This window comes from Crocodylus siamensis, chromosome 2 (genome assembly GCF_052110815.1).
Source record: "Crocodylus siamensis isolate JL-2025a chromosome 2, ASM5211081v1, whole genome shotgun sequence".
NCBI lineage: Eukaryota > Metazoa > Chordata > Crocodylia > Crocodylidae > Crocodylus > Crocodylus siamensis.
The window spans coordinates 175,902,204-175,915,444 of NC_143396.1; the positions used below are offsets into that span (position 1 = coordinate 175,902,204).

At 43.3% G+C, this 13,241-nt stretch overlaps 1 protein-coding gene across 3 annotated transcripts in view; it reads left to right on the plus strand.

Annotated features, from left to right (window-relative positions):
- PHRF1 (PHD and ring finger domains 1) overlaps window positions 1-13,241 on the plus strand; it is a 46,506-nt gene that overhangs the window by 29,803 nt on the left and 3,462 nt on the right. For all 3 annotated transcript variants that reach the window (XM_090032386.1, XM_090032387.1, XM_090032388.1), the window contains 7 exons: window positions 576-763; window positions 1,335-1,454; window positions 5,185-5,345; window positions 5,996-8,788; window positions 9,592-9,668; window positions 10,334-10,594; window positions 12,658-12,786. In XM_090032386.1, the coding sequence (XP_089888512.1) occupies window positions 576-763; window positions 1,335-1,454; window positions 5,185-5,345; window positions 5,996-8,788; window positions 9,592-9,668; window positions 10,334-10,594; window positions 12,658-12,786 (3,729 nt within the window). The remainder of the gene's footprint in view (window positions 1-575; window positions 764-1,334; window positions 1,455-5,184; window positions 5,346-5,995; window positions 8,789-9,591; window positions 9,669-10,333; window positions 10,595-12,657; window positions 12,787-13,241) is intronic.

Genomic DNA, 13,241 nt, shown 5'->3' on the forward strand with positions numbered 1-13,241 from the left:
ATTTGGTGGCAGGGGAGCAGTACCACCGTTCCTCTGCTGCCAAACCTCCAGACCCACAGGGAGCCCTGGCCCTGTGTGCTGGATGGGGCGCCTGATCCCAGCAAGCAGGGAATGGACGGGGCTGTGCTGGGTCCCCAGGACCCAATCCTGGGGTGGGAGTAAGCTGCACTGGGCTCGGGAGGGAGGAGTTGGTGCTGGGCCCCCAGGCCCAATATGGCCCACAGATGGTCCCTGTGCCCTTCACAAGAAATAAATGGTGAATGCTGCAGTTCTTATTAGAGTTAGTTAATGAGAGAAATGAGGTCTAGTAATGCAGCCAGCACACATGTGAATGAGGGCCTTGGGTCTCTTGCTTTCTTGGCTAGGTCATTCTGCAGAATAAACTAAAAATAAAGGAAAATATTTTTTTCTAAATATCCACAGCCTGTTAGCACAGGGTATTGCATCTCTTCCCTTCTTTTCAGTGTTTACACGCAAAGAGCTCTTGTGTATGGCACATGCAACCAATTCTGATGTTGCTAAAGTTTGTCTTCTAGTGCACCGTTGCCAGCACCTTGTGATCTTTATTCATCCAGGTGAAAAATGAAGTTACTGCTCGCTCCCGAATTGCAAGAGCTCTTGGTCTTGGTAAACCTGTGCGTGGAGCTTCAATCCCTTCTGTGTACAAACCTACAGAACCTTCACTTGGCTTTATGAGAGCAGATATTGGCGCAGCTTCTCTGTCTGTGTTTGGAGATCCTTATGAACTGGATTCATATGAAAGGTTAGATCTATGGTTTAGGACCCAGGACTGACCGACTTCCAGTATTATTTTATATTGTTGCAATACTGTAATGTGAAATATCTGGGTGTCTTGAAAATTAAACATTCCAGAAAGGTAGATGTTTGGAGACAGGATCAGATTTTTTACAAGCACTTCTGGTTCACTTATTTGATGGATCAATCTCTGATACCATCTTTTAAATTTAAATTTTAAATTGAAAAGGCATATTTAAGTACTGCCCGTTAAATGCATGTTCTCTGTTTGAAATCTTAATACAGTTTAAACAAGATTTTTAAAAGTACTTTCATATAGTTCTATCCTTAAATTCACCTGTTTGCTTCTGTAGCTTTGTCATATTTACCTACATTTTAACATGCATGTCTTTTTGTTATGGTCTGTAAGACCCATGCTAACAAAGGAAATAGACTTCACCTAAGGTTTTGTTATGTAAAAAGTTAGCCAAGAAAGGAGAAAAGTGTTTTCCTCCCCTGCCTCACCCAGTCTTCCAGTTCTGGTAACCTTTGCTGTTTTATCAGCAGTGGATAAGTATTACTTCTGTTTGCTTCTTTAGTAATGAAGAGATTCCAGGAAACCCAGTTTCACCTGTGAGCGCCAAAAGGAGAGTTCTTTCTCAGTCGGCATTAAGGTCTCATCGGCCAGTTGCTAGACCCATTTCTGTAGGACTTTCCAGGTAAAACCTACCAAATAACTTTATTTTCTTTTTAATGTTTAGATACAGCCTTGAAGATAAAGGAAGTAGTTGTTAAAGAATTGGAGTGTATTTTATCCTTTGTTCACTATAGTGAATTTGAGATACATGCACTTGAAGTGACTTAAAGTAACTAACTTTGTGCTTTGAACCTTGTATTCTTGTGGCTGTCTTTTATTTCAATAAGTAACCCATTTTTTTGCATCATAAAGCTTGTTCTTCATCTAGTGATCCTGCAATGCCAAGTCTGGGAGTCATCCATCCTTTTCCATCCTGACCTGAGCATTTATACAAAGTTTCATAGTAGGTAGGGTTGGAAGGGACCTAAGTAGATCATCAAGTCTTGACCCCCTGCCATGGCAGGAAAGGATCCTGGGGTCAAATGACCCTGGCTAGGTGATTATCCAGCCTCCTTTTGAAGAACCCCAGCGTAGGAGCCAGCGCCACTCCCCTTGGAAGTTGGTTCCAGATCCTAGCCACCCTGACTGTGAAGTAGTGCCTCCTGATATCTAGCCTGAATGTACTCTCTGTCAACTGTGGCCATTATTACTTGTTACTCCCAATAGTGCTCGGGGGAACAGGGACTCTCTCATTGCCTGCTGGTTTCCTTTGGCCAGTTTATAGATGGCCACCAGATGTCCTGCCATTTGGAACAGTTTAATGGAAGAGTGGTTTCTGCAACCTCTAGCTAGAAGTACTGGTCAATCTGTTGAATAAATATTACTCCAGATGAACTGCTCTTCTTCCTTTGCAGGCAAGCAGTGGGCCTAGTGCAGGTGAGGCCCCCAGCCCAGGGTAAGCAGGGCAAGAATGTTGGAACTGGGAGATTCTGTTGCAGTTGAGAGCGGAGCTGGCTGCTGAGGGAGCAGCAAGAGCAGGGGGATCCCCCCGTCTCGTGGGGGCAGAGTTAAAGCAGAAGAAATGGGCAGGGGTCAGGGAAAAGGGGCTGGAACATAAGCAAAGAGGGAAAGGGTAGAAACAAACAGAACTGCGTAGAGAAAGGTGAAAGTACGAGCTGAGTATGTTGCAAGAGCTGGACACGTTTAAAAAACCGGGCCATTTCCAACACCACGTTGTGGGGTGCTGCAGCAACAAGAGACCCATACAGATGTGAGGTGGGACAAAACAAATCAAATTAGGATCTGCTTCCTGCAGATATGTTTTTGTCATGTTTGGGAGTATTTTACCTCAGGGGTACATCTGTATGGTAGAAGCATTTGGAAGCTGGTTTGAAACATTGTGTCTGTCTTCACCCTTGTGACTGAGGGAGTAGGAAAATTTTTAAATGGAAGTGTTGTTTAATTTATTTAGTTTGCATATGCAAGCCTTGCACCTAAGGAATAATGTAGTCATACTACTTGGCAGTCGGTCTATTTTTTTCTTTACCTTCCAACCTCTAGTTTGAAGGAAGAGGTTTGGGATGTCCACCTGATGTAGTGTAATATCTTTGGGTAGCTTCTTGTTCAGCATGTAATATTACTTAGTTTTAATACAACTGCTCTGACAGTGTCTTTTGATTAGACTACTTCTGGCTGGAAATGGGAAGCAAACACTTTTATGCTGTCTAAAATGTTTCAGAAGTCGGTGGGCTTTTGCTTGTGTGCCTATCAGCAACTGAAATGTGGCACCCCAAAAGGCACTGAGGTGTACTGGTGCTTTTTTCAGACAGCTGTACTGGTCCCTCAGAGGGCCAAAAAAGAATAGCTTTAGAAGTTATAGAAAGTCTCTAGAAATTAGGCCCTGAGAGTAGAAATCCAGTAAAATCATGTCTTCATATCAGCCAAATTACAGGTGAGTAGTTTCCCTTATGATTAGGTAGTACAAAAAGGGGTTGTTTTGGGCTGTTTCATGTTGTACCCATTAATATGACTTGGGTTTAATGTCTTATTTATCACAGGCTTAAATGCCATAACAGTAGGCGCTTATAAATCATGATGTTACATTGGGAGAATTCATTGAGTTGATTTGTCTGCTGAGGAGTAAACTGGCAAGGCTGCTGGACAAAGTGGGGAAGCTAGAGATAGACAAGACAGCTGTGATAGAAATAGCCTTAGAGTGAACTCCTGAAGGGCATGTCACACCTTTTTAAAAAAAAAAAATCTTAATTTGTATAATTTGGTAATTAAAAATATTGCTCTCAAGTAGTATTTTTGTTTCCCAGTGTGGTAGCTGAAGCTTCTAATCTTGTGCTCTATGGCATTCCCAAAACACATAGGTAACTGATATTTTCATTTGCTTTGCTATCCCTGGGTACTGGTTTCATAGACATTAGGGCTGGAAGGGATCTCAGAAGATCTTCGAGTCCAACCCCCTGCCTCAGGGGCAGGAAGCCAGCAGGGGTCATAGGATCCCAGCAAGATAAACATCCAAATGTCTCTTGAAGGCGTTCAAAGTGGGTGCTCTGGTGGCAGTCTATTCCAAACTGTGGGGGCTGCAACAGTAAAGAAGTTCTTCCTTATGTCCAGCCTGACATGGTCATGGAGGAGTTTGTGACCGTTCGACCTTGTCATCCCTTGGGGTGCTCTGATGAACAGACGTTCCCCCAGATCCTGGTGAGCACCCCCTATAAACTTATAGGGAGCCACCAGATTGCCCCTGAGCCTGTATTTTTCCAGGCTGAAGAGTCCCATAGCTCTCAGCCTTGCATCATAAGGTCTGTTTTCCTGACCTCTGATCACGCGTGTGGCTCTTCTCTGGACTCTCTCAAGCTTCTCCACATCCTTTTTGAATTGTGGAGCCCAAAACTGGATGCGGTACTCCAGCTGCAGCCTTACCAAGGCCAAGTACAATGGGAGAATGACATCCTGGGATTTGCTTGAGAAGCATCTATGGATGCAAGCCAGCGTTTTGCTCGCTTTACTAGCCGCAGCATCACATTGAAGGCTCATGTTCATTTTGTGGTCAGTGATGACCCCCAAGTCCCTTTCATCTGTAGTGCTAACCAGCGTAGCACTGCTGAGCCTATAAGCATGCTGTGGGTTTTTCTTCCCAAGGTGGAGAACCTTGCATTTTTCAGTGTTAAACACCACCAGGTTCTCATCTGCCCGTTTCGTGAGCTTGTCAAGATCTGCCTGGATCGCCCTCCTGTCCTCAGGTGTGGATGCCTTACCCCAGAGTTTGGCATCGTTGGTGAACTTGGGCAGCCTACTTCTGGCACCTATGTCCACATCATTGATGAAGATGATCTGCCTGCAAAACTGTCTAGCTGCTTCCTTGAGTTGAGTAGACCCAGTGGTGGAGAAGTAATAGTCTGTTTCATCTAAGCAAAATGATCACTTAAGCTAGACACAGGACACCTAGCTTAAATGTAGCGTTACCCCAATATTACCCTGGGATAACGTCCTGGGATTTGCTTGAGAAGCATCTATGGATGCAAGCCAGCATTTTGCTCGCATTACTAGCTGCAGCATCACATTGATGGCTCATGTTCATCTTGTGGTCATTCATGACCCACAAGTCCCTTTCGTCTGTAGTGCTAGCCAGCGTGGCACTGCTGAGCCTATAAGCATGCTGTAGTTCAGGGAGTAGGAACTTTGACCAACTCTCAGCCAATGCAGGCAGAGATAAATGACTTTTTGAGATGAGGCCAATAAGTAAACTGACATCATTTTTTATCATATCCCTGATGATTGCTTTCATGTCAATGTAATTTTTTGAATAGCTCAAGCTCACTGCAAAAGTAAAGAAAATATTGCCTTTCTTAAACATGCAGGAGCAGCGTCCCTGCCTTGGGCCCTGATCCAGAAGCTGAAGCAGAAGCAGCCCCTGTCCCTGACCTGTTAGGAAGTATATTGTCTGGCCAGAGCCTCCTCATGATGAGTAGTTCTGATGTGGTCATCAACAGAGATGGCTCACTAACAGCAAAGAAAGCAGGTGAGTATCCTGTTTAGTGTTTGCATAATGACTTGCAGGCTTAGCACACAGTAAGCATGGACTAGAGTCAGATATTAAGCTTTTGACACACTTCCTGAATGAGCATTACTTGCCTCTCTTAATTGCACAGTTTCAAGGGGAATGGAGGGGTTGGTTTAACAGGAGACAGTTTTGATCTTTTTTTGCAATCTGTATGAGTACAGCACCATCGCATTTTTTTTCTGTTTTTACTAGGCATGGCGAATTGGATAAAGCTATTAATCTTCATAACACTAGTTTTCTTTGCTCATCATATTGTTTGTTTTACACACTTTGAACTAACAGCTCAGACTGCAACAATGAGGAGCTTAGCAAGAAGCTTCATTTACAAGAAATATTTGTTTGAATAAGTATTAAGTTGGTACATTTGGCTGTGCTTTTGTGACTGAATTGGTCTGGGTTTTGGAAAATTAGCTGTTCAAATTGAAATCTTAGATGTAATTCTCATAGCCAATTACCTTTTAATTCACCAAATATTGTTGATCACAAGCACAATCTATGACCAAAGGATAATGAATCCTTATGTTATGTGTCTTATGGGCTGTGTATGGCCTCTCTATGGACCTGGATCTGAGAAAATACTGAAAATAAATTTTTCTCTTATTTCTCAGCTCCACCATTACAGAGAAACTCAGTGACTGACTCAAGAGTGGAAACTGAATCAGGGGAAAATCTCCAACCAAGTATGTTGCACTCAGGGACCACAGCAAGCAGCTCCAGTGGAGAATCTTCAGTTCCATTGGGACTGAATCCTCACACCAGACCCACTTCATTCAGTTTATTTTCATCCTCCTCCTCAAGCAGATTTGAGCCAGCAGCAAACCCTGCGCAGACTACATCAGAAAGGGCAGCTGTTAGATTAGGCTTTCCAATGACCCCCCGGTCAGTTCAGACTCACAACACGGCAAAGTTGAACAGATATGGTTCGAAAACAGATGACATGTCTAGACTCAATGGGGACTCAAAACGTTCGGTGCCCTGTTGCTCCTCCATATCTTCTAAGCCCTTTAGCAGTAACTCTAATTTGGGTTCCAAGAATGTAGTTGCAAGGCAACTGTTAAAACCACCTTCCAAGAGAATTGATATCTCTGAGCTTCCCAGGATACCAAAGATTAAAAAGGAAGCTAGCAGTGGACATTTGGAACCAGAACCTACAGCAAACCCAAACTGTGACATCCCTAACTCCTGTATAACCCAGTTGACTGGCAAAGGGAGCACTAATCAACCAGGAAGAGGTAACAAGGTTGAAAGCCATAAGTCAAATGCCAAGGAATCTCAACAGACATATACAGGGGGAAGCTCTTTTTCCACAAGTAGAGGTGTCTATAGTAGCTCAGCACTGTCTGGGACATCAAGGGGGAAAAGTGCAAGCTCTTCTTTTGAGAGCTTCAAGATTAATATCCCTGGAAACACAGGGCATCCTGGCAGGTTGTCCAGTCCTGGATTTTGTAACACTTTCCGCCCTGTCGATGACAAAGTGCAGCAGAAAGAGAACCCATCACCTCTCTTTTCAATTAAAAAAACAAAGCAGATCAAAAGTGAAATATATGATCCCTTTGATCCAACAGGCTCAGATTCAAGCTCAGCTAACAGCAGTCCTGAACGTCTTAGCCCAGGGATGCCACTAACTAACATCACCAGGACCATTTCAATAGAATGTCCTAAAGTTCAGACATTTCAAACTGTGCGTCGTTTTACCCCTTACACCATGGAAAATATATTTGGGTCAGGTACCGAGTCTGATGTACCGTCAAGTAACGCAGAGTCACATGATGATATGGCAGTAGAGGGCAGGATTGTGGAACAGATCTCTGATGCTGAAGAACAAGAGAAAATGGATGAGGAGGATTCTCTAAGCAGCCCCTGTACTTCGTCAGCACTCAAGCAAACTTCTAACTTGGAGCATTTAAAAGAAGAGAGTAGAGAAGGTCCAAGTGTGTTCTTTGATGCAGAAGACCTAGTTAGACCTACTGTAAAGCTGGAGCCAGGCAGCCCCTCGTGTAATGAAGGGCAGCAGAAAATCAATAGAAGAGAGGGAATGTCACGTTCTCGATCTCGATCCCGGTCCAACTCTAGCTCTCGGAGTCGGAAGAAATTGAAAAAAAAGAAGGCGCTGCTCAAAGAACGCAAGAAATCCCGGTCAAGGTCCCGATCGAGAACACACTCCAGGGAAAGAAGCTCCAGGTCTGCGTCTTGGTCTGCTGAGGAGGACTGCAGTAAAATGCACAAGTTAAAATCCAAGAGCAAGAGATCATCTAGTGACTGTTCCAGCAGCCATGAGCGGTTGAAAAAGAAGAAGGCAAAAGATAAAACAAAAGACAGAAAAGCAAAAGCATCCTGGTCCAAGGACAGAAAGAAATCCAGGTCACGATCAGGGAGTCCTGGCAGTTCTTCTGAGTTTTATGAGAGCAGGAAGAAGAAAAGGTGCTCTGGCTCTCGGTCAAGAGAAAGAAAACGTTCCCGATCCAATAGTATTGAGAGGACAAAGAGACGGAAGCACAAGCGAGACAAAAGCTATGAGAGATATGATAAAAGAGATGGCAGCTCAAGGTCAAGGGAAAGGAAAAGATCAAGGTCCCGGTCCCGGGAGAGGAGGAAATGGAGGTCTAGATCACGGTCTGCATCACGGTCCAGGGAGCACAAAAGCATCAAATCTAAGGAAAGACTACCACGGTCTAGATCACGTTCCAAGGAAAGAAAACACAGGCCAAAAGAAATGTCACCACTTTCACCTCCAGAGAAGGATCACGGGTCTTCAGATGAAAATGTACCACCGTGTGTGGAATATTCTCATTCTTTGAAGCAAGAGCCAAAAGAGCCTGTGGTAGAAGAGCCCTCCTTAAATATCCAACCAGACTTCAAACCCAAGGAGGAGATTCCAGCTGAGACTGCAGTTCAACAGAGAGATGTCCAAGAAAAAGTGGAAATGGACCCGGTCTGTAAGGAATTTGAAAATGAAGTTGCACTCCCCCCACTGCAGAACACAAGCTCTGGTGTTGCTCTTGATAATGTGGATTCTTCTGTCAAGACAGAGATTGTGGATAGTAATGATTCAGCTGTGGTTAGTAGCCACAACAGTGTAAACCTGGAGGAGATAATAGCTAAAATAGAAGAAACGATGGAGTGTCCAGTTCTAATGGAACCTCCTCTAGAGAAGGAGGTGGTTGGACAGGATGAAACTGCAGCACCAACCCAAAGCTTATCTGAAAACAAAATTGTAGTGTGTGTGGAAGAGGTGAAAGATGAGTGTCCTGCGTTGGATGAAAAAACTAGTGAGGTAAATAAGCCTGAGCTGGAACCTGTTCCCCAGGGTACTGTGTTGAAATCTAAAGCACCAGTGAAACGAGTCACATGGAATTTACAACAGGAAGAAAGCGATGTGTTGGCTGCAGAGAAAACGCCACGTAAGGTTTTTGATGTCTGTATGTGTTAGGGAGGGAGGTGGGGGGGATGTCTTTTTTTTTTTTTTTTAATGAGATAATATGTGTTGTGTACTGTCTAAGGGACCATGTCAAGGAAATAAAAAGCCTCATTGCACATTATGGCAGTCAAGTCCTTAAGATTTTAAAAAATGACCAGCGATACACACTGTTAATCCTACAGTCTAAGAGGGGTTTAACTGAATTTTATTCCTTGTGCATCAACAGAATTGTCTGGCAGCTTCCAGGGGCTGGCACAAGCATTCAGGGGTCATGATTGAATGACAGTAGGATTGCACAGTGTAGTTAAGGATCCCCATTATTTTACAGGGCTTCCTCACTGAGAGGAATTATGATGGAAAGAATCAACAAGGCTCTGAGCCAAGCTGAGTTTGCAAGGCTAGGGGAAAAATAGTCTTTCTTTTTTTTTTTTAACTTAGCACTTTTGACATAGAAATTGATTAAGACAATATAAACATTGGTGGTAGCACTGTTAGCTTTTTCAGAGTAGAACCACCTCAGAAATAACATCTTAAGTCTTCTGAGAGAGTGCTGAGCAGTTTAAAAAAAAAAAAAAAAAAAAGAATTTAGACCTCTTTGTTGTGGTTCAGATTAGTCGCCGAACATCAATACTTGCTTCTGAAAAATTGGGCTAGTCTGTTTAGTCAGGTTTTTTTGCTTGTAAATGATTTTAAATATGTGACCTCATGGGTTTATTACCATTCTTAAAAGCTTTTTTTTTCCTCCCTTCCCCTCCTCCCCCCCTTGCTTCTCTTGGGAAACTCTAGGGGTGCCGTTTTACAAACTTCAGAGAGCAAAAGAAGGAGCCTGGAAAGCAGAGGACTTGAGCCAAACATTAAATCAGGTGCAGTTAAATGAGCCTCCTCCAACCAATTATATGATTCCTGTGCCTATGTTTCCTGATCTAGATTCCTCTCAGGTTGGTTCCCACTCCCAAAGCAAAGTGTTGTGGAAGGCCATCCCACCTCATGCGTGACCTCGTTGTGCCTCACCCCCTTCCATTGCAGAATTCTCCTCCTCCTCCCGCGTGCAGTACATTTCATACAGCCCATGCACTTCCGCAAAATCCACTAATTGTTTATTCCTTCAAGCAGTCCTTGCAATTGGATGAAAACAAAAAGCACAGCCCTTCATATTGCAGTATACTTCAGCTTCTATTTGAGTAGCATTGATTTGCCAAAATATCTTGCTTTATTTTCTTTTGGAGAAGCTGGAAGCTAATAAATTATTGGGGTGGCCTTTTTATTTGTATTTATATATTTATTTTAAGAAAAAGCTCCCTATCCCTGTCCTTTGGTACTGCCTACTAGTGAAGAGCAGGAGTCACACTGGTTGCTGGAACACAGAAATGTAGCTAGGGGATGGACCCGTAGCCTTTTTGACTTAAACATCTGCTTAGCAGCTATACTTTCCTGTTTCAGTGGATAAAAGCTGCTGTTAGAAATCCCTGAACTTTGGATCTGCAGCATAAGTTCCAGGTTTTTCCTAAAATATGTCTCTGTTTCACAGGTGTACAGTCAAAACATACCTTTAACTCCACCTCTGCCTTCAAGTCTTCCGCCCTACGCACCCGTCAGTCAGCCCACGGTTCAGTTTATAATGCAAGGCAGTCTTCCTCTTCTTGGCTCTGTGGCAGGACAGAATTTGACTCCAGAGCCGGGCAGCCTGGTGACTGCTTCTGAGCCAGGAATTCAAGCTGCCTCAGTTGGAAATGCAGAAGAGAAAATTAAAGCACTCAAGCCTCCGGTGGAGAAAACAAAAAATGAAGAAGTGAGTGATTGCTCTTACATAAACAAGGATAATGTCCCCAGGCTGTGCTAATCGAATTGAGATGTCATCATAATTTATGAGCAGCAATTTGGTCATTTATCTATATCGCCCAGAACGAGAGAGATGAGTGAGCTGTCCTGTTTTGAACTCTCTTGTTGGGTAACAGCTGTTATTTCATGCTGTGTGACTTCACTTCTCTGGCCCCTGTTGCTGTGGTGGCGAGCTTTGATCATTGGTGCTGTCAAGAGGCACTGGACCAGTGTTCCTGCGTCTTGCTCTGTGACACAACTGTTGAGTTACCTGGTCCCCTCATAGAGCCCTGCTGTACTTGCTTATGTTCCCAAGTTCCTGTTTGGGCACTAGGAGTAGTTATGTGCTGCTGTTTGGGTCCTGTTCTTCAGAGATGGAGACGTGTCTTCACAGCCCTCTGCTCCTGGGTTGTCTAATGAAACTAAGGTTAAGGGCAGTTCTTTTGAAATCACCCAAATGCCTCCCTGCAGAGAGACTTTGAAGTGTTTCAAAGTGTAATGAGGCTTGAAACAGTTTCAACTGCAGGCACATGTACAGCCCCTTGCTGTGCCTCTTCCTGCTGCCAAAGTACTCCAGAATCACTGCACCAGCATGCAGTGGCAGTGCTTCCCAGCTAGAGTGTGCAGTAGAGGGTTGCTAGCTTCTTCAGCTCTGCTCTCCCACCTTCCTCCAACAAGACCATGAATGAAGTGAACAGTCAGTAAGAGCTCCCTGTACCCTGGTTGCTGATGCTACCCCACAGGCTCCTGGCTCTTGGGGTGCCCACAGTACTCAGCGTGCCAGAAATAGACTGGGGGGGGTGGAGCGCACTGCATTGTGGGATGCCAATCTGCCATACACACATAAGGTAAAACATTAGAAAATGAGGTGGTACAAAATAATACCTGCTCCTTCCAGGTACAGTGTTTATCAAGCATTGGAGCATTTCATTGGGCATGCCTGTGTGCTCATCTTTTGAAAACATTTTAAAGCAGTTTGAAATGTTTCAAATATTATGTCTGTCCACAGCCTCATGAAACCTGTGTAATTTAAAACTAATAAGACTGTTTTGTCCATTGTCCACACACAAAGATTGTATCAGTCATGCTCTTGACCTCAAGCCAAAGCAGACTTGAAATTTTGTTGCCAGAGAGTTTTCAGAAGGCAGTTTTTTAAATGTGGTATGCTTTATGTGTGGAAAAATGTTTGTGGAAGCCAGAAAGTTAAATTTGTATAAATACTCAATTTGATTCCCTTTAATTTGGAAATGGACATAGTTTCCTTCAGTGAGAATATTGTCTGTACAGGATAGAGCTTTGTAATGTTGCCTATTCACGCTTTAAAATTTTGGTACAGTAAAGTTTGAAATACTTAGTCAATTTGTCAGGTGCTGAGCTAGTGCCTTTTTGCTGAATTTTTCAGTTTCAGAGTGAATCCAGCCATCTAAGCTCAGGGTTGAGCTAATTTACACAACTCCTAAAAGCTTTTCATTCAAAATTGTCACTATCTACTGTGCAGAAACAAGCTTCTCAGTACTGCGCATCCAGTTTTGAGCAGTAGAGGTATTTTATGCAGTGTGAAATGAATGTGTTGCAAAAGAGTTTTATATGGTGCTTTGCCGTGATCTATAATGCTTTATCTTGGAGATCCCTTCCTAGTAATAATCTTCTTGATATAATAATGCTATTTTCAGTGTTGTCTTCCCAGTGGTGATTTGCAATCCTTAAAGGCTCAGAACCTTTTAGGTACTCCTTCAGTGCATACTTCAAGTTGGAGGCTGGTAGGGGTAGTGACTTCAAAAACTGGCAGAACTGTTATCAAGTGCAGTGGCATCTTCATAAAATAAGTTTGCCCTGATGTAGGGTTTTGTAGAATGGGAGTTGCTGTTATGGTCTGTTGACACAATGTGTGCCTTTCTTTTGCTCTACTAATGAATCTTATTTGAAGCCCCAGAGTCCTAGAATACATTATCTTCATTTTAATTGTCCACTCATTTCTGACATGAAAAGTTTCTTACAGAGAATCTTGAGTGACTCATTCTTCTTGCTTTGCAGTACATGAAGAAATTACATATGCAGGAGAGGGCTGTGGAAGAAGTGAAACTTGCCATTAAGCCCTTTTACCAAAAGAGGGAAATTACCAAGGAGGAGTACAAGGATATTCTCCGAAAAGCAGTCCAGAAGGTAAAAAGATGGAGAACCTGTTTTAAAACAGGAAGAAAGGGCTGCACTGGAAAGAAGGGATGTGGTTCTACTCAGAGCTGTCATAGTTATATGCTGTAAATATGGCCGATTCTTGGAGCCAAAAGGGATCTTGCAGGGTTTTGTGTACAAGAACTAGGCATTGAAGGCTGGACCGGTAGTGCCACCAGTTAAGTTTTTTAACACTTTCTACTGTAAACCTCTATTTTTAGTTGCTTGAAACTGGCAAACATCTACTGTATGGACTGAAATTGTATGTGCTAAGTGTCTGATTTTTTTGGGGGGAGGGAAGGGGGTGTGGAATCTCTCCTGGAAAATTTCAGAATTTCAGCCAAAGCAGGTTCAGCTGTTGAGAGCAGGGTTAGAGAGAAATGTTTTGCATATGTTAGATTCTGGTGACTTTCTTTGAATATCTCTTGTGCCTTTATGGTTTGGAA